This window comes from Helianthus annuus, chromosome 4 (genome assembly GCF_002127325.2).
Source record: "Helianthus annuus cultivar XRQ/B chromosome 4, HanXRQr2.0-SUNRISE, whole genome shotgun sequence".
Taxonomy (NCBI): Eukaryota; Viridiplantae; Streptophyta; class Magnoliopsida; order Asterales; family Asteraceae; genus Helianthus; species Helianthus annuus.
Window position 1 is genome coordinate 28,738,145 of NC_035436.2, and position 22,225 is coordinate 28,760,369.

The following is a 22,225-nucleotide window of genomic DNA, read 5'->3' on the forward strand; positions in this document are numbered from 1 at the left end:
CACGTTAATCTAAACAAAACTTAGGTAGGGTTTGATACGAAGGAATAAAGGCGGAATGGAATGAATCATTCTGATTCAATGAAAAGAAACAAGTTTGGTTATCATGATTCATGTGGTAATGGAATGGAGCATTCCATAAGGAATGTAAACCTTTCAAATATAACAATTTTCATTTCTTTGTAAGGTGGTGTTTTTTTTAATTCATTCAAGAAATGGAAAGAAAGATATTATTATTATTATTATTATTTTTTTATCAATATTTTTATTATTAATTTTTCTACCATTATTATTATTATTATTATTATTATTATTATTATTATTATTATTATTATTATTATTATCGTCTTTAATAACCCACCGTCGTCATTCACCTCCGCCGTCACACGCCGCCACCAACGAGCGACACCGCTACCGACACAACCACCGTCATTACTACTATCGTCGTCATCCACCGTCGTCGTCACCCACTTTCACCGCCACCACCACCCACCTCCACCCCAACCGTCACCCATCTCCGCCCCTGCTGTCACCTGCCACCACCCACATCTGCCCCCTGCTGTCACCCACCGCCGACACATCCGCCCCCGCCGTTACCCCGCCACCACCTCAACCACCAACCACCATCGCCGACGTCACCTACCACCGTTGTCGTCGCCGCTACTACCTCCGCCCCAGCCACCTACCCTTGCCTAGCCACCTCCCACCGCTGTCGCCACCCACCGTCACCACCTCCGAATGCCACCTATCACCACCGACCCACACCATCGACTAGCGTCACTCACCACTGATTTTACTTCTTTGTCTGTTCTTTCCTACCAAACAACACAAAGTAATAATTCATTTCATTTTCACATGGTAACCAAACAAGACATGGAATGGTAAAGATTCATTCCATTTTCTCGTTTATTCCATTCCCTCGTCTATTCTATTCCGTCGTCTATTCGATTACGCCATACCAAACACACCCTTAGAATCTTCAACGAAAGTTGATCTAACAAAACTTAGAATGACATAAAGCTTAGGCCCGGAAGGAAGCTCATGGCCCAGATTGGGCTGAACATGAGAATGATGTAAGGAGAAGTCCAATAAAGGCTTTGAAACGTCGAATATTGGGCCCAATAACCAAATTAGGTCATATAAAACCCTAACTTGCTGTTCCAACCACAACAGCGCCGGAATTTTTTCATCAACTACAATGGTTTGTTTTCTTTCCCCTGTTTCCTTCTCCGGCTAAATCTCATACAAAACATACAGCATTCCGGTAAAATAAATGTTCTAAAAATCGAATTCAATATGTGCAGACTTTCAAGCGAAGGAATGGTGGAAGAAACAAGCATGGTCGCGGCCATGTCAAATTCATTCGCTGCTCCAACTGCGGCAAATGTTGCCCTAAGGTAAACCCTTTTCCTTATTTCATTTTCAGTTTCTGTTCAATTGTATTGATTAGAAAGCTTTTGATTTCACGTACATTACGTTTTTTTTAATATATGTTTCTGTTGATCATCTTTTTAAAATGCCAATTAACTGAATTGTCATCAAACCAAAACAAAATAATTAAACCGGGTAAAAATTCAATGGTTGGGTTCAATGTTTTCCGAAAACTAATTTTTCGATTTCGATTTGGGTTTTGGTTTTGGTTTTGGTTTTTTTTCAACCATATTGCGAACTGAACCGAATTTGGGCAATTATTCGGTTCAATAAGCGGTTAATGCGGTATATATATCGGATATCGGTCAAAGACCAATATTTGAGATATAGGTTATTTCGGTGAGATATTAGTGGGATATCAGTAACTTTAATATCATGCAGAATTTATATATACACCAATTTAACAATAACAATTCAGTGATATATCAGTTATATCGGTCAATATCGCTGATGATATCGGTACTGATATTCCGACCGAAATTTGACATAGATATTTTACATGGGACCAAGAACCGATATATCACCTACATACCACCGATATTAACTGCATAGGTTCAATTATAACAAGTTTAAATAGTGAAACTGAAGTCGGTTTTCAAAAACCAAAATTTTTGTTTCTGCCTAACCGACCAGAACCAAACTAAAGAGTTTTTTAGTAATCTTTAACCTATTGTGTTCAAGAAGTTGTGTGTTGAGAGAAACCTGAAGAGAAACAAACTAAAATTTTTTGAAGTAATTTATTGGAAAATAAAATTAACGTAGCTCAAAAGTTTTAGATTCAAGCGTGTAATAATCGGTAAACCATTAATTAAAATAATCTATGTTCAAATTTATTAGTCTGGGCAGTTATTTACCGGTAAAATATTATCAAGCTCAAATTGTTTAACTGGAACTGAAACTGAACGACTTGTTAAATCAAAAGTTAAGTTTTATTGAATCATTTGTAATTGTGGGTAACAGGACAAGGCTATTAAGAGATTTCTTGTGAGGAACATAGTGGAGCAAGCCGCTGTTAGGGATGTTCAAGAAGCTTGTGCATTTGACCGTAAGATTTTCGACATTAGTTTGGAAAAATGTTTGTTCTGATTGATCTTTTTGATAACAATTTTCTGTTACAATGTTGTAGAGTACACTCTTCCCAAATTGTATTTGAAGATCCAGCATTGTGTTTCCTGTGCTATTCACTCCAAGGTGGTTCGTGTCCGATCACGCACTGAAAGGAGGAACCGTGAGCCTCCAAAGCGGTTCAGTCGCCCAAGGGTATGTCTCTTAAATATAGTTTTATGCTGATGGAATGTAAATTTTGTGTAGTTTTTCAAGCTCGAGCTTGGTTTGGGCTCAACTTAGTTATTGTTCGTAGTTTATTTATTTTGTTTTCATATATTTTTATATAAATATAAATATTACATATTTTTACTTATACTTTATATATATCATATAATATTTAGTTTTTTTTTTTTACTTTTTCTTATAATTTTATATACAATAGTTATTATATAAATATGTATATTTGATAAATTGAATACAGATTATATGGCAAAAGATCAAATACAAATAATCTTAACATACTAAACATACAAATTGAAGGAAAACCCAAAAAGACAAGGTGGCATTTTTGTAATTACCACTAACTATCAAAGTTACAACCAAAAATACCTAAAAAAACACAATTTTTTTTTAACATTTTTTATTAAAAAATCGCTACATTTCGTTAGCAAATTTTTTTTTTTTTTTTTTTGCTGCTACTAAAAGTAGCGATTTTTTAATAAAAAATGTTAGGTTTTTTTTAGGTTTTGGGGGTGGGGGGGGGGGTTAGGTTTTTTTTTAGGTTTTTTGGGGGGTTTAGTTTTTAGCATTTTAGCTTGGGTGGGGGGGGGGTTAGGTTTTTTTTTTAGGTTTTTTGGGGGGGGGGGGGTAGGTTTTTTTTAGGTTTTTGGGGGTGGGGGGTGGGGGGTTTAGGTTTTTTTGGGGGTGGGGGGAGTGGTTAGGTTTTTTTAGAGGTATTTGTAGAGTAACTTTGATAGTTATTGATAATTACAAAAATGCCACCTTGTCTTTTTGAGTTTTCCTTCAATTTGTATGTTTAGTATGTTAAGATTATTTGTACAAGAACTTTACCCCAGATTATATACATAGAAAGTTTGCTTAGGCTCGTGCGCTAGCTTGAGCAAAAATGTGAAGCTTTGGCTTGTTTATTAAATGGGTCTTTAAAAAAGCTTGAGCTTTGTCCCGAGCATGTTTAACCTTGGATCAATTCGAGTTTTTAACGAGCCAGTTTTGTATGTCACCAGCTGCTCGGCTAGTTGACACCATAGTTGTTAAAAGCAATCGTCTCTTGCGCCTAGGCCCATTTTTCAGGCGAGGCCAGGCAGTTGCGCTTTAAGTAGAAGAAATGGCGCATTAATTTATCAGGTGATGGTTCAGGCGCACATTCCAGCGCGATTTCTAGATTCCGGAGAGTTGCCGGCCAAATTCTCTAAATTCCGACAAGTTTTTAGCCAGATTTCTACTTTCATCCAAGGAAAACTACTTTTCTACACTAATATTTTAGAACTTTTGGTATTAAATAGATGATATAAGGTGTTATATAAAATAGTTTTACTTTTTCTAATACATAATATATTTTAATTTTATTTCATATGCGCTTATTTTCTCAGGCGCTCGCTTTTTTTTGCGCTGTGCGCCTAGGCCCCAAGCGAGGCCCATGCGCCTTGAGTGCGCCTAGCGCCTTTAATAACTATGGTTGACACTGACGGTTCTAGTTTAGAACAGGTTTTTTGGTGTTTCAGGTTGTATGCTCTGGTTGTTCCTTAAATATCAACATTGACAGACCGCGTATATGTTGTGTTAAACCATAGTTGTTACATGTTCATTTGCTTATATTGTTTGTTTGTTTCTTTCAGGATGATGCTCCCAAGCCAGGTCAAGCACCACGTCCAGCTGGTCCTCCTGCCGCTCGTACTTGAGGATAATTGTTTTGATCAATGCACCCCAAGTAATTTTTTGAGTTCTCATTCTAGTATGCTTTTATGAATGACTCTTTAGGTTTTGTTGAGATTATGTTGTTGGTTTCAAGTCGGAAATGAATTTCAAGCTTAAGTGCCATGAACTCGAGTTTGTTTGATGGGTTGCTTGTGTTGATGCTTGAGTTCTTTGATATTTTAACTATAAAGAAGGCAGCCTTTTCAATTTTCAAGAAGTAATTAAGCTTGGTATGATATGACCAACACTGATATTTTAACACTGAATCATGTCTTTTTTTTCTAAACGGCTAAATCTCACCATACTCAACTCGACTGATTTGAACAAGAATGTTATTAGGTGACACCAGGTTTTGAATCTTTGATTACATGAACCCATTAATCACATCAAATAATACTGTGTTGAACAAGAAAGTTATTAGGTGACACCAGGTTTTCAAGTTTTTTTGGGTAAAAGTCTAGTTTTTGGATTGTCCCATCGGTGGTGAGGTGGCACGGTGGCGCCCTCCATACCCTCCGGCCTTATAAACAAACAATAGTATATCGTTTGATAGAAAGTTTGTTTCTATGAATCGAGAAAATAAACAAAGGTTTTGTTCATTTAAATAAACGAACAACAATGAATGCATGCCATGATCGTTCATTTTGCATTTGTGAACATTCGTTTATTTTTGCTCATTTGTGTCTGTTTATTTAGCTTTGTTCATTTACACTCGTACATTTATAATTCGTTAATGTATTGTTTAAACTTGCTCTTTATCTTTAACAATACTAACCAGCCTATCATACATCAAATCCATCACCCAAATCAAACTTTAGAACCAAGCTTTGGATAGTCGACTGATGAATTGGAGGAATAGACAAAAACACGTTCTTTTTATTATTGGTTAATGTTAGTTCATCTACGCTCGTTTATAACATAAACAAATGTATACAAATACATTTTATCAACAAATGCACATGACAACTAAAATCCATTAGTTTAAAATTTCACATTCATACTTTTGTTCGTTAAATGTACAAACAAAATACAAGCATTGTCCGTATATAGAGGTGCACCTGAAAAACCGGGTATAAAAACCGGTTCCTTAGTACCCGTTCCATATCCGACCCTAGGACGAGAGTCATTACACAACACTAATTATTGCGAGAACAAAAAGAATAAATTTTGGGATTTAAAGTTCATACTTTTAAAATTTTATGTTTCTTACATTCATATGTGTATTATATATATAGAAAAAAAAAACTCATATATTTTTACCTACATACAACTTACATACATGTAGGTAATTTAATCTACACATAACTTACATATGTGTAGGCTATATAAAATCTGAAAATTATCCATTTTTTGTTTTAAACTTTAGTGTGAGAAACTATAAATCTTACATTTGTAATATTTTGATTTACTTTTTAGGTTTTTAGGATTGAAAAATAGAAGATTAAGTTTTTCTGCATATTCTCGCAATATTTAATGTTATGTATAGAACTTTCACCCGACCCTATCTGAAGGGGTATGGTCCCAGATCTCGCGTCAGCACGACCGCGAGTGACCATTACCCTTATCAAAACCCCCACGAGCTAACAACTTACCTGTGTCCGTGCGGGAACGCGCGAACACAGTGGTCGAATCCAATCTGCCCAATGATGGAGGAGGACTTACCTGGAATATGAGAACGATATAGTAATGCGGCATGGCATCGCATCTGGTGTATGAAAATGGAAGTACTCACAGCGATGCGGCCTAGCACCGCATCCAGTGAACACTTCTATCAATACAAGGGAGCTGGATAACAGCAACAGCACCCCCACCCCATCCTCCTTGTTACGAGTCACGGTTTGTTTCCTTATGCAGGAGATCAACCAGCGGACGATCTAGCCAGCGATCCTCGAGAGGAAGAGATTAACCCTTCTTGACGAGACCAGTGTGTTAACCCTGCCCGGTTAACCATTGTTTCATCATTGGCGCCCACCGCTACTCTTAGCATTTTTTTACCATCCCTCTCCCTCTCAAAAGATCATGTCAGATCGTCTAAACAACAATACAGGGGATAGCTTAAACCCCACCAACCCAGGGCCTGTGGGGACTGCTCCTCCAGCCCAAAATCCTGGCCACATTGGCACATCAACGCAAGGGGGCGCATCCCTTACGTTTGGACACGTTCTACCACAGTACGCATCTGTGATCCCTCCAGACATGAATCCTCATGCCTGGTATGACCAGCAGGCAGCCTTGCTGGCCGCAACATACAACCGAGCTTGTGCGGAAGCACAAGTACAAGCGGGCCTACCCCGGCACCACATACCCTGCGGGTCGTATTTTACAATACGACGGCAGGGTTCCTTCACGCCCAGCCTCCCGAAGCAGGCGTGAGGACCGCGGATCCTCTTACTGTGAGGTCCGCACAATTGATGAGGACGACTCCTCATATGAGTCTCGCGCCAGAGGCCCAGTACAAAGCCGCCTGGGCCCTCAAGGCGATAACAGGCGGCAATCCACAGCCCACCACGGCTCCGGCATTCAAAACCGGCATCACGAAGGATATGGCCGTACCGACCCAGACGACCATACATATTGCGGGGAATCTCATGCTACAAGCAGCAGACTGGGATGACGGCACTATGTTCCTCCCACTCACCCCTGCGGAACTGTCTAAAGAAAGAACAATTCCAATGGACCGCAGAGGCCGAAAACGCTTTCCGGGAAATGAAAGAGTGTTTGATACAACTCTCAACTCTAACCGCACCACGTAAAGGTGAACCACTTATATTATACCTATCCGCCGCAGACAGTGCGGTAGGGGCGGTACTAATAGTGGAGCGAGAGGGAGTTCAAACACCCATCTACTACATCAGCAAGATGCTCAACGGCCCAGAGACAAGATATTCAATAATGGAAAAGTTGGTACTAGCACTAGTACACGCGTCAAGACGGCTACGACGCTACTTCGCAAACCATGTCATCACAATGTTAACCAACTACAGGATCGGCCCGATCCTATCCAAACCCGACATCTCTGGGAGATTAGCAAAATGGGCAATCGAGCTGGGCGCGCACACACTGAACTACAAACCGCGCCCCGCGATTAAAGGCCAAGTCCTAGCTGATTTCGTTGCCGAGGTACCGGCAAATCGTATCCAAGAATGTGAAGAAGAACAAAACTCTACACCAACACCATCCCCCTCGGAAACTTGGGCACTTTTTACCGATGGTGCCTCCAACGAGGAAGGTGCAGGCGCAGGTCTGCGACTCGTCAGCCTCGATGGCCAAGAGCTTACCTATGCAATCCGCCTCGATTTCAAAAGCACAAATAACGAGGCAGAGTATGAGGCTCTATTAGCAGGGCTACGTCTGGCAGTCAAGCTTGGCGTACAACATCTGGAAGCACACGTCGACTCTTTGTTAGTCGCAGGGCAGGTGCGCGATGATTATGCCGTAAAAGGGGATATCATGATCCTCTACCTCGAGCAAGCTCTGCAACTAAAATCAAAATTCACTTCCTTCAATATCCGTCATATCAACAGAAATGAAAACAAATCCGCGGATGCACTGTCAAAACTTGCATCCACCAGCTTCCAGCACCTGGCAAAGGAGATACGCATTGAAATTCTGCAGAATCCCTCAGTACCCCTGCGCCAAGTCAATGTCATCCAGTATGGTACAACATCCTGGATGACACCAATCATTGCATACTTGCAATCAGGTGTGACTCCCGAAAGCAAGTCAGAGGCACGTAAGTTACAATACAAAGCGTGCCATTATCAAATGGGAGACGGCATCCTATACCGTAAGTCATACCTGGGCCCACTCCTACGCTGCGTCGACCCCCAAGATGCCACATACCTCATCAGAGAGATACACAAGGGAATGTGTGGCATACACGCAGGGCCACGCATGGTAGTGGCTAAAATCATGAATGCTGGGTATTACTGGCCTGGCATGCACCTGGATGCCGTTAAAGAATTGCGCAAGTGTATTAATTGTCAGCGACATGCTCCCAAGACTTTGCGCCCCAAGAACAACTTGATCCCGGTCACCACCGCATGGCCCTTTCAAAAATGGGCGATTGACGTGGGCGGACCTTTCCCAGACGCACCAGGTGCGGTCAAATTTATCATAGTAGCTGTCGATTACTTCACAAAATGGGTATAGGCAAAACCACTCGCCTCAACCACTGCTATGATAATGAGGAAATTCATTTGGGAACACATCATCTACCGTTTCGGTCTACCAATGTGCATCGTTACCGATAACGACACCAACTTTGCTGCTGACGAATTTCAAAAATAGCTAGAAGAACTACATATTGAACACATATTCTCCTCCGTGGCACACCCGCAAGGGAATGGCCAAGTCGAGAGTATCAATAAAAGTCTAGTCGAAGGCATCAAAGCAAGGTTGGGAACAGCCAGGCGTGGCTGGGTCGATGAACTCCCAAGCATTTTATGGGCTCACCGAACAAGCCCAAAAACGAGCAACGGGGAGACACCCTTCAGCCTGGTCTATGGCTCAGAAGCGGTAATCCCCGCGGAAGTAGGTCTTCCTTCACCTCGAACGTTGGCTATCAACAAAATAGCCAACAATGAAGCACGCAGGCTTGACTTGGACCTCCTAGAAGAAAGGCGCGAAAACGCTGCCATCAACGATGCCAAGTACAAAACCAAGCTTGAAAAATACTACAATTCACGCGTGCGGGTTTGTACCTTTAACCCAGGAGACTACGTCCTTCGCGATAACGAAGCATCTAACGCTGAACGCCCAGGAAAACTTGCCCCCAAGTGGGAAGGACCCTACCTCATCAAAGAGGTCTTGGGCAAAGGCGCGTATAAACTACAAACGTTAGAATGCGAAATTATCGCATGCACATGGAATGCACAACAGCTTCGACGCTGCTACATGTAAGCCATGTTCTTTACATTTCCATGTAACCTATCGGGCCGCAGGCCATTTACAAATAAATAAACGAGCGATTTAATGCAATATTGTTTGTTACTACTATTACAAATGTGTTTTCCACTTTGCGGTATCCGCAAAAACAGATTGGCAAAATCGTTATTCGCGATACCCACACAAAGTGATAACCACACACAAATATTGTAATAGGCCAGCAAAGGCAAAACATTAAGTGTCTATCCGGCCGGATACATACACGGGTTTTTACAAAACTTACACAATTCCTAAACCCTAACAGGACAAACAATGGAATTGACTAATACTCATACGACAAAAGTATAGAGTATACTCAACCCCGTTTACAACGGGTAGAGTCTTACATACACACGTTCAAACATGCAAGGAGTGAGAACACTTGTACAAATTGAGCAAAAACAATTAAACTTTATATTAAAAAAATTCCTACACCCACGCGGTGTATAAAGGATTTACATAAAGTTCTAGCATTTACATGAGGAAAACAAAAAAGGGCACGCAGGCCAACATAGTCCTATTTTGTACCGCTGGTACCCGCGCCACCTTTGGCGTCACCAGCAACCTCTTCCTCATCCGAGTCATCAGCATTAGCATACAACATTCGCAAACGGTCTACATAGTTAGGCGCATCCAGGCACTCGTCAAGCTTCTCAAGCGCAGAGATAGATGTGTCGTAAAATGATGCACAAGCCGCCTCAAGAAGCGCTTCAATATTCACATCACGGAACCCGGACTGTTCATCGGTATACTCGCCTTTAGCCAGGATGTTTATATGGCTGATGCATCGATTGTAACCAGCTTTAAAGCCAGCATCCCGAGCACGCTGCTTAATCATGTCTATACCAGTTACAGTCTCAGGCGCATTCAGGATAGCCTTAACAATCTGAGACAAAGGAGCAATAAGATTATCACGTGCTAACCCAAATAAATGCAAAGGCACCAAATACTTACATGTGCAATACCGTGAGACCGCATCCACTCACGGTCAGTCTCAAGCTGGTTAAACGAAGAGGTAAGGCTATCTTTAGCCTCAGCAGCCTCGCTAGCCCGCTTTTCAGCTACAGTCGCGCGGGCAGTAACCTCTGCAAGCTTGGCCTCGCGAGTCTGCACCTCAGCCTTTCGGAAACAAGAAACACAGTTTGTACAAAAATTATTAAACATACTCGGAAGGCAGAAGGAAAGTTCAAACAGAAAAGGCAACTCATACCTGAAGGCTCCCAACAATCTGGTTCAAGTGGCCGCGATCATCATTCGCTTCTTCAAGACCCTTAGAAACGCGACACTCCCTCTCATTGGCCTCTTCAAGAACCTTTGCAGCACGGGCCCCCGCCTCTTTGGCCTCTTCAAGTGCCTTTGCTAACCGGGCCTCTGCCTCCCGGGCCTTAACAGCAACTGCTTCGGCCGCAGCCTTCTCCTTGCCCAAAGCAGCATTCGCTGCCTTCGCATTAGTCAACTCCTGAATAACACGAAACAACGTTTCATTCTGTTTGGCCTAAGATACTTTCCAGCTCTTGCGCTCATCAGAAAGTTTTTCGTTCCAACTCTTGCGTTCATCAGAAAGTAACTTGGCAAGAGTACGAACTTGTTTCAGCTCAGCGGTTGCAACCCACTCCTCGGTCTGCTTATGCTTCTCAAAAGCAGCCTTATCTTTTTCAAGCTACTCCGCACCCGCACGAGCAGCTCTCACCAACTCTTCCGCCTCAGCACGCAGGCGGACCGACTCCTCCTCCCTGCGACCCAACGCTTGGTAGTCCTCCATAATGGCATTCACCATAATGGAACTACCCACAAACATAGAAGAGAGTTGGTTGATTCGAAGCTCACGCGGCATGGCGCGAGCTCGGTTAACTTCAAAAGGGGTGCCTACGCCACCCAAAATCTCCTTGTAAAAGGAAGCATTATTTGAGATATCATCCCCCTGCATAACAGTCCAGGGGGGTCGGTGATAGCTCATACTCCGATCCGGTGTATAGGTGCGGTAGTAATACTCTAGTTCAGACTCTCCAGGCTGAATCGGAGGCTCTTCGTAACCCGCACCACCAGAAGCGGAACCAGAAACCTTCTCAGCAGCAGGAAACTTCTGCTGTTCAGCACCAGATTTTTGTTTTCCAGCATCAGAAAACCTCAAGTCTAAATCATCAGCATCATTTGGAGAGATCAGTTTGTTGGAGGAATCAACAGTACCAAAAATATGGGACGCAGCTTTCCCCACAGTCTCCTCTGCCTGCACTGAAGGATCAGGTACCACCTTGGCAGAAGGATCGGTGAATTCTTTAGTCACCCCCACATCCGCAGCTGTGTCATGCGGGGGAGAAGAAGGCATCTCAAACAAAGAGGAGAAGTCCCTTTGTTGCGTTTCTGCAAAACAAAAAAGCATTAACTATCAGAAAACAAGTTGTACATACAAACACTTGTAAAAGTTATAAATCACTTACCAGAAGTAACCGCAGGTTTCTTTTGCATCGCGCCAGTTGACCTTTTAGTCTGTATTTTCCGACGCTTTACTTCACCAGCACCAGCAGTTTTCTCCTCCGGTTTTCTCTTCTTCTCAACAGCAGGTTGTGAACCCGCAGAGGTCCCACCTGCAGCCGCACCACCACCTGTAACACCCAAACCCTCAAGGGTGTCAGATACTACCACGTAATCGGTATATCTGCGGTAACAAGAACGAGAGATACCTGCTGCTTGCGACACCAAAGGAGGGGAAACAGAACCCTCAGGCTTTCCCTTACCGCGACCCTGCGCAGGTTTCTTCACCTGTTTCCTCTCCACATGTTTCTTAGGGACAGTTTTCACTTCAAACTTCCCTAAGTCCCCAAGATTACCTGTGTTCGAAAAATCAAGCAAACAAATCAAAGGGGTGAACTTTAATAACAAGGAAGTTTTAGACTATACCTTTGCCTTGCGGCAGGGGCGCATTCAGCATATCACGTGTGGGAACGCGGAAATTGCCAACAATTTCCAAGTTAAAACCTTCGCGTTCCCCACACGAAAGCAACTCAACCTTGCCCTCAAAATCTGGCTCAAACATCCTCCACAAAGGAGCTTTCTCTGATAAAAATACTTGCAAAATCAGTAAACAAGTAAAGGAAGCAAGGAAACCGCACAAGGGTGATAATGCTTACCACCACTCTTTTCCAGCACAACAGGCCTTGCCCTTCTATCAGGCCTGGTTAGCATCATCCGCAACACCCAAAGTTCATTGTTGCCTAGTTTCTTAAGTTCAATAGGTCTCAGCCTAGAGAACCAATCCATAGTGTTTGTGGTAGCAACAGGAATATCTTCCGCGATAACACCCACATTCACGTTCCGAAAGGTCATGTTGGCATGCATCGCACAGGCCTTAACGTAGAAAAATTTCCTCTTCCACTGGGTCAGACCCTTGGGAGGTGTCATCAACTTCAGGCTCCCATGTCCTTGATTAAAGGAAAAGAATCCGGTATTTACCGTTAACTGGTAGAACCATCGGAAATTCTCAACGGTAACGTCCAAACCAAGAGCACGGAAAGTGTACTCGAAGTTCTTAATCCGGAACATCCCAAATGGACTCAGTTGGGAAATGTGAAGGTGATAATATTCTAACACCTCGGCAACAAACACTGTCACAGGCAGTCGGAGGTTGCCATCGTTAAAAAACTCAGCCCACACAGTGATAAATCCCGCCGGAGCATCGGCACCAGTGTCACCCTCTTGTGGGTAGGTTGCAGCCCACTACACGGCCATTTGTATACTGGTCATCAGGGTATTAAAGTGACCCTTTGACCACTTCAGTACCGGTAGACCACCACCGATTGCACCACCATCATCATCTTCATCTTCATCAGCCGCCGCCAGCGGCTGTTGTTCAGGGTTTTCACCCTCCACATTGTGTGAATTTAATGGTTCAGCCATAGAGATGTAGAAGAAAAGAAAATGAGTACTAAAATTCAAACAATCTCACCGGAATTTCAGAAAACCTTATTGGAGAAGACGGAGGAATCTTTTTTCTCGCCGGGAAATTTTGAAATTTTGAACAAGTGAGGGGAAACCACGAACGGTTTCCCCTTATATACTCATCGCAATAAATGCGACATGGAAACCGAATCATCACGTCCAAAAAGAGCGAATTATGCGGTGCCACGTGTTCAGCGACAGTTCCGCTGACGTTTACCACGCGCGCGTGGCCGCACACGCGCCTGACATAAGAGACGTTTACACTCCTGCTACAGTGCATTTATGACCTCGGGCAGTGCAAATGTCCTTTCATTTCAACACATGCCAGGAAATCTCACCAACTTCCACCAACTCACACGTGCATTCAGCCACGTATGCAACAAAAAGATACAACATTATCCAAACACAAGCGACATGCGGTTTCTCTGGTATACCGCACCATAACCCATACCGCATGTCGTTTTTTTACATACCCCTCAAAATAGCCAAAAATTATCTTTCTATAGTTAAGGGGGGTATAAACATGTCCGCACATACCCACGAGCACACGTGGAATATGCGGAGATGACACACACGAGCCCGTACAGGTGTGTCAGATGCTCAGAACCAGCGTTATTCTTTGGACTGAACCGCATCTCAGGAACTGGTAAACCGCATTGCCTTCATTCTCTTCAAGCTTCAAATCCCTCCTTTCCGGTTCACAACCACAGAGGGTGCGTAAACAGCTTCTTCAAAGAAAAGAAGGATGGGAATGTACGCGAACGCACATAAGCAACCCTGACTCCTAATCCTTCAAGAGCCACATCCGAGCAACACACTCGTTTCAAGCGAGTATTGGGTTACAAAACCGCAGACACTCATAAGTCGCTGCGAACACACCCATAGCTCCGCAAATGGTTGCTACGGAAGAGCCACACCTAAGTCATCGCACAGGTGAACGAAGCTACTTCAAGGAAAACTCCTCGACATTGGAGCGTGAAGGAAAATGGCTAAAGAACAGATGCGAACGAGATTCCCACTCACCTAAAGAGGTCTCGTTGAACAACAAGCGGCCAAACTGCGGTAACAAGTCTGCTTATGACTTTGTTGACCCACTTGTAAGACGGATAGAATAAACAATGGTGGGCATAACCATACCTAAGACCATGTTTATTTGACCATTATCCAGATTCAAATTGTTCGACCAAACACGGCCAACAATGACGCAAGTATCCAACATTGTTCAGCCAAACGTGGCCAACAATGCCAAGCAACGAGGTAACCGCAAAGGACGTGCGGTTACTTGAGAGCTAATTGGAAGAACATGAACACCCCACAAAAGGGATCATCATTACATGTCCAATTACTGCTGAAGACCACTCTCTTCTTAAATTCACCACCTTAGAGGTTGGTTCGAAGTTTGTAAACATCTTCAACCACCATCTCAAAGGTTGGTTCGAAGTTTGTGGACACCTCCAGCAACATCTCAAAGGTTGGTTCGACACACCAACAGGTGGCACCCAACCCTGATGAGATCAGAAGCACGTAGCCCATGCTACCATATCAAAACCCTAGGCTGAGAATTTCGCATCAGATGAAACTTTTTCATAGGTATGGAAGAGGCGTCACATGACTCTTCCGGATCTCCAGCTTGATTTACGAAGAGCAAAGACCATCTACATGGCCTAGAATCTTCTCCAGACTCCAAACTACCTTCTAGACACCATAGTCCAGTACTCCTCCCACATGCAACTTGCATATGACAGCAACACTAGACTGGGGGGACTTGAAGGGGTATGGTCCCAGATCTCGCGTCAGCACGACCGCGAGTGACCATTAACCTTATCAAAACCCCCACGAGCTAACAACTTACCTGTGTCCGTGCGGGAACGCGCCAACACAGTGGTCGAATCCAATCTGCCCAATGATGGAGGAGGACTTACCTGGAATATGAGAACGGTATAGTAATGCGGCATAGCACCGCATCTGGTGTATGAAAACGGAAGTACTCACAGCGATGCGGCCTAGCACCGCATCCAGTGAACACTGCTATCAATACAAGGGAGCTGGATAACAGCAACAGTCACCACAGACGACGATGCGGCTTGGCACCGCATCTCGCGTATTTCTTGATCAAAGAATGAGACGCGGGAACATCTAGAGTTCCCGCAAGCAGCGATGCGGCCTGCACTGCATCCTGTGCACTCAGCAAGTGGGACTGACACCACAGAGCAAGTAGCACCAATGACAGCCGCCTGTCAGGTCTACGTAAGCGACAGGCTGACGTGGCTTCACCTCCATAACTGACAGGCCTGACACATCTGCAAAGGTGAAGCATGTCGTCAGTCTATCCGTCCACCTCCTCCTTCACTCCTCGGCTATAAATACCAACCCCAAACCAGGTTTGAGGTATCTCTTCACAACTCTCTCACTACTACTACTATCATACTTTGCTTCCCAAGCAGATTACTGATTCTTACGCCGGATAGTGGCAACAAGGAACACCCCCACCCCATCCTCCTTGTTACGAGTCACGGTTTGTTTCCTTGTGCAGGAGATCAACCAGCGGACGATCTAGCCAGCGATCCTCGAGAGGAAGGGATTAACCCTTCTTGACGAGACCAGTGTGTTAACCCTGCCCGGTTAACCATTGTTTCATCACTATCCAATCCACCCGATGTTTTAAAATCCGGTTTTTATACCGTACCGGATTTGACTCAGAAACGGCTTAATTAGGTGTATCGGGCGGTTCAACCGAGTGTACCGGACGGTTTAACTGGTTCTACCGCGCAATTCAACCGGTACAACCGGACGGTTTGAACCGGTTTTAAAAACATTGAATCCACCAGTTATTTATCGCTTTCATACTCTTTAGCTTGAAACCGGTTCCACCAGATTATACGGATCCCGAATGAAAAAACCCGATCACTTTTCTTTTAAAACCCGGCTCCATACCCGAATCTTGCAATACGAGAAACCGGTTTTGAAAAAAAAAACCCCGATTGGTACAGCAGAAAGCCCAAAAACGGCCCAAATCTAGAGAATGTTAAATAGGGTTTCAAAACAAGCACCACATAAAAGCCTTAACATCTACGTTGCTTGACGGAGCGCCGGAACCCTAATCCACCGGAGAAACAGCAAAAGTTCTTCGCAATATGGTTAGTTTCTCGTCTCAATTTTGTTTCACGATCATTCAATCTGTAATTTTACTTTTTTTGCCGCTTTCCGGTGACCTAATTTTGCTGAAAATTGGATCGATCTGTGCAGACTTTTAAACGAAGGAACGGAGGTAGAAACAAGCACGGTCGTGGCCATGTGAAGTTCGTTCGTTGCTCCAACTGCGGCAAGTGTTGCCCTAAGGTCAATTTCTGTTTCGATCTTTGCTTTGTTGTATGTGTTTTTACCTATAATCTGAATAATTCATTGAATTGTACCGATTCGAACGAGATTCGTTTTAATTGTGATAGATTATGATTTTATGCCATTGTAGGATCATAATTTGTTTGGTTTTTTATATTTTTGGTTAGAGATCTGTGATGAAATGTTGAGGTTTGTGCTAAATGCATTAGGCTTCTCTTATTGAACATTTTCAATAAGAGATCTGTGATCAAATTGTAAATTCAAAATAGATCTTGGATAAAATTTAGTTTTAGAGGAACTTAAATGATCAGGCTGCATGTTTGAGCCAGATATTCTACTCAGCATTCACATCCATTCCATTAAATTCTGTGTGTGGAGTTTTTATAATATAAAGAGTATAAAAAGTGGTTGTGAGTGGTGGAGAGAGAAAATGTTACTGTTCATCTGTATATTTGGGGGGACACTGTTCACCACTGTAATTTTTAGTATATTTTGAAAGTCGTTATGAGTGGAGGAGAGAGAAAATGTTACTGTTCATCTGTATAATTGGGGAGACACTGTTCACCCGCTATAATTTTTTTAGTATATTTTGAAAGTGGTTGTGAGTGGAGGAGAGAGAAAAGATAATAATAAAGGTATAAAAAATATTATTTAATTGAAAAGGAGAGAGAAAATGTAGTGTTTTTTAGTATAATTTAGGGTGAAAATATGGTGGAATGGATGTGAATGTGTAGGGGAATATTGAACATTTTTGGATTAAAAAAACATGATGTGTAATATTGAACATTTTTGGATTAAAAAAAACATGATGTGTCTAGCTTTTTAGTATGTGGAGGATATAAGTAGGGTGTTCACTGGCCGGTTCGTTGAACTGCTAACTACAGTTTTGGGTAGTGACAAATCAAACCAGACAGGCTGATTATAGTGGATTGTAGATTTGAATAATTTGTTTTCAAGATTGTTAGTTTGTTAAGAAACTATTGAAACGATAAATAAAGTTTTTAATAAAACAACATACACATTGCAAAATTGTAAAAATGAAAAAAAAAAAAATAAGGATAAAGGTTAAACAAACAGCTCCAAGTTCCAAACCGTTAACCACTGGATAACTGTGCGACTTATCATTTTTTAGTGATGATTATCAGGACAAGGCTATCAAGAGATTTATGGTGAGGAACATAGTGGAGCAAGCAGCTGTTCGTGATGTTCAAGAAGCTTGTGCATTCGACCGTAAGATTTTCAGCATTAGCCCATTCAAATGTTATTTCTGGTTGGACAGTTTGACAATATTTTTATCTTGAACTGTTGTAGAGTACACACTTCCCAAGCTGTATTTGAAGGTGCAATACTGTGTTTCTTGCGCAATTCACTCCAAGGTTGTTAGGGTTCGATCCCGGACTGATAGAAGGAACCGTGAGCCTCCAAAGCGGTTCAGTCGCCCAAGGGTATGCTCTTATTTGACTTTTAAGAGACTAAATTATTTTTTTGACACGTTTGACCTTTTCTTGCGCAATTCACTCCAAGATTGTTCATTACTTTTACTATTCTCTTTGTTTCAGGATGATGCTCCAAAGCCTGGACAAGCACCACGCGCAGGTGGTGCTGGTGGTCCACCTCCTGTTCGTACCTAAGGATATAACCTTTGTATTAATGTATGTTATGGTCCTGGGATATCTTTGAATTTTCGTTCTATAACGTTTATGTAGAATACTTTCTAGGTTTTGGCCTTGTGATCGTCAAAGATTATTATGTTCTTGGTTTCGTGTCGGTAGTTATTTTCAAATTTGATGCTATGAGCCATTTTGATTGATTGGTTCTTGTTTCGATGTCCGAGTCTTGTGAACATAACTAGAGAGCGAGTCCGGTGGTGGTTGGTGATATGGGAAAAAAATAGAGGAAGATGGTGATGGTGGTTAGTGTTTACTTAAGAGCCTTTGGCGTAGGGTATCAAAGTGTTAGCAAAAAGTGTTCCATTTCAAGTGGTGAGGGTTTTGGTCAAAACTAGGGTAAATTACTTTTTGAGTCCCTGTGTTTTAGTGGTTTTAACTAGTTGAGTCCAAAAGCAAAAAGTTTAACGACCTGAGTCCCTATAAGCATTTTCTTCAACCATTTGAGTCCAAATTTTAACCTTTTGAGTCCAATTTTTTGGACTCAAATCGTTATAAAATAAACAAAATTGGACTCAAAACGTTATAAAATAAATGGCTAGGAACTCAGGGCGTTAAACTTTTTGATTTTGGACTCAAGTGGTTAAAACCACTAAAACACAACGACTTAAAATAATTTACTCTCATAACTATATTCTCCATGAGAAAGGGGTTTGTGCTTAAGTTGAAAAAAACAAGGAATGACGGTAAAATTCATTTAAAAGATTTTGTGCAATAAGATTATTTTCTGTAAGATTTCGTGCAATAAGATTAATTTCTGTTTTTATGCATTTATCTATATAACTAGTTGGATTAGCTGCTCTACGTTGTGGGGTTTCGGTCGATATTTATTTTGGTTCAATATGTCAACCTAAAAAATAGGCTCAAAAAAATATCGAAACATGTTTTACATTGACCGAAAACCATAAAATAAATTTAATTTGGACAGCGGAACGAGTTGATTTTAAATTAATTTGTAAATTGAAACGTAAACGCTATCTTAAACATACTTTAATGAAAATTTACGCTGAAACGTAAACTAAGTTGAATTTCTACTGACACATGCATGATAAGCACATAAGAAAATAGTGTTTTTTTTAAGTTAAGGAATAGTACGACGCGTTGCGGCAGTGTCGAAACATAAAGTGACTCGAATTTATACCGTCCAATGAAAACGTATTATATTTGACACGACTCGTTTCCGGACAAAATTTACGTCAAAATGTAGACAAATTGGAAACGAACATAAAAATATGCACGAAAATGTATTATATTTAACCCAACTCATTTCCCAAAAAAAAAAAAAAAATACATCAAAACGTAGAACTGAAAACGTACAATTTAAATCAACTTGAATTTATACCGACACGTATATAAAAATAAACACGCAAAAGTTGATTACAACCTATCTAGAAAGTTAAGAGATTTTAATTGTCGATGCTAAAAGTTGAGGGATAAAAGAAAAATACAAAAATAATAAAAAAAGAAAAAAAATGTAAAAAAAGTCAAAGTATGTTCATCAAAGTTGATAAGTAAACTTTTTAATTAGAGTAAAATACTAAAATAAAAATAGTCTTCATTAATCATAGCATTACTTGCAAGCCAGAATGCAGTGGCGGATCTTGATCAAAAGTTTCAAGGAGGCGTAAAGTGATGGGACCAAATGTTTTTTCCTATCGTTATGTTTCGGATCGGGTTAGGTCGGCTATTCGATTCAAATCGGGTCAAATAATAATAGTTCCAAATAAAACTAACAAAAAATCCATTCATTCAAAGAACCCGTTCTTGCACATAGAAAAACTAAATATTGCATTCCTATAATCCAATTAACAATTAACAATAACTACAAAAGAATAAAGAAAAGAATTGTTACCCAAATGATGTTGGTGGAACCGTGAATCACTGAATTGCAAATGGATAAGGATGACACAACTTCCCAAATTGTGAAATTGGCCCAAAAGTCTTACCGGAGAACTGATGAAACAGAAGTCAGAACCAAAAGTCTTGCGGCAGGATGCAGAAACAAAAAGATACAGCGGCTAGGAAAAAGATAAATAATATTTGATAATTAATAATTTGGTATTAAGTTTGTTGTGTAGTGGGTAATCTAGGGTTAAACAAATAAAATAAGAGTTAAAATATATTTACCAAATTACCCACCATTTAGGAAAAATAATCGGGTGGGCAATTCTATATAAATTTTAAATTTTCGGACAAAAATCGGACCATATACACACTTTTAATCGAAACATTGGGGTGGGCGGGTGCAACCCCGGGTAACCATAATGCTTCACCCCTGCCAGAATGAACCCATTATCATTAGTAGTTAAAGCGTAATTGTTCCCATGATCACTATATTCCATTGCGACTAATGTGAACTAAGAGTTTACAAACATTGTTTATACGACTATTATAAAACACAACTAAAACACTTATTACTGTTTTAAATATTTTATTTTTAGTTTTCATACTATAACATGATAAAAGAATAAAAGGTTTTAGAATGTCAAATCACTAATTATTTTTTGTTCCTAAGTTCTAAAATATACATCCCAACTAATGCCACTTGAAAACTGTTGGCATGTTAGAATGTCAAATCACTAATTAGTTAGGGAGAGATTAACATCGAATGGTCCGAAATCAAAACCACTATTTTAAGGAAGTGTGTGAAACCGTTTAAGTTAAAAATGGGTCAAATAGTAAATTTGGTTCAAAATAATATATCTCTATTCTCTAGGTGATATGATATTATTTCAGAAAAAAATAGTTATCTAAAAATAATAAAAATTGAAAGGCGTTTATTTTGTTCACATAAATTGTCAACGTGTTGTATATAAAATTAACGTGCACTAAAATATCTGATTCTTGATTAAAGTCAAATGACTGTAACTCATTCATCATTAAATTTTGAGATAAATTTTGATTTATCTCTAATCTTAAAATCTATAGGAATCAAAAGTATTCAGGAACATTGAAGAAAAGTTATACGAATTTACAAATCAAAAGCATAATTATTAATGTAATCAATCTTTAAAACTAATCAAATCAAACTCATAACCCATAGATATTTATCTCTACACTATATAACATAAACTAAAACACAGGGTCGGCTCAACTAATTTAGAGGCGCAAAATGAAATAAAAAAATTGAGGCCCCTTTCACTTTTATTTTGGGATTACTAGTGAATTTATAAAGTTATTACTAGTGGTTTTTCTATCAAATAAAGTTATTAAAATATGATAGTTTAAGACTTGCAACACATGAAAAACACGAGGTAGCAATGAGTATTTCTTTGTATAATATTGCTAGGTATGAGGATACTTAGAGGTATTTAGAGACTTTTTTATTTACTTTTTTAAAATCGCTTATTGTAAGTATGCTATAGTCTACGAGGAGCATAGGTTTAACGGGCTACATAAACGTTCTCTTATATTCGATACATTTTCATACATTATTTTATTAATGTTCTTTATAATCAACACAAAAAAATTAACATTTGTAAAAGTAATGTTCTATTGTGATAGTAGTAATATGTGGCTAAAATATAGATAGGGCTGTAAACGAGCCGAGTCGAGCTGAGCTAGACCCAGCTCGAGCTTGGCTCAAACTCGATTCGAGCTCAGCTCGAACTCGAATTTCAAATCGAGATTAGATTTGAGGCTCGAGCTCGGCTCGATTAGAATTCGAGCTAGCTTGCCTTGGCTCGATCTAGCTCGAACTAACAAAAAAACGTAAAATTTATTACTTAAAAGGCCATTAAAAATGAATTTCTTTATAGCCTAAGGGCCATAATTGCCATTTAATTTAACCATATGGCTAAATATGAAAGTATAAATAGTTAATTCACTTTCTTCATTGTCTTTACCTTCTTTTATAGGAGAGATACTCCCTTAGTTTTTGTTTTCTAAGCGATGTGGGACAAAAAAATGAAGGATGTAAGCCTTATCGAGCCAGCTCTGTAACAGCC

At 40.7% G+C, this 22,225-nt stretch overlaps 2 protein-coding genes across 2 annotated transcripts; both read left to right on the top strand.

The window, feature by feature from the left end:
• The first annotated feature begins 1,049 nt into the window (after positions 1 to 1,049).
• On the top strand, positions 1,050 to 4,558 carry LOC110936064 (40S ribosomal protein S26-1). The gene is made up of 5 exons (XM_022178412.2): positions 1,050 to 1,198; positions 1,302 to 1,394; positions 2,389 to 2,473; positions 2,555 to 2,688; positions 4,332 to 4,558. The coding sequence occupies exons 1-5, from the start codon at positions 1,196 to 1,198 to the stop codon at positions 4,392 to 4,394; spliced, it is 378 nt and encodes a 125-aa protein (XP_022034104.1). The 5' UTR covers positions 1,050 to 1,195; the 3' UTR covers positions 4,395 to 4,558.
• An 11,694-nt stretch (positions 4,559 to 16,252) lies between these two features.
• Positions 16,253 to 18,421, top strand: LOC110936063 (40S ribosomal protein S26-3). The gene is made up of 5 exons (XM_022178411.2): positions 16,253 to 16,409; positions 16,519 to 16,611; positions 17,757 to 17,841; positions 17,923 to 18,056; positions 18,171 to 18,421. Exons 1-5 carry the CDS (start codon positions 16,407 to 16,409, stop codon positions 18,240 to 18,242), a joined length of 387 nt encoding a protein of 128 aa, XP_022034103.1. The 5' UTR covers positions 16,253 to 16,406; the 3' UTR covers positions 18,243 to 18,421.
• Positions 18,422 to 22,225: the final 3,804 nt, after the last annotated feature.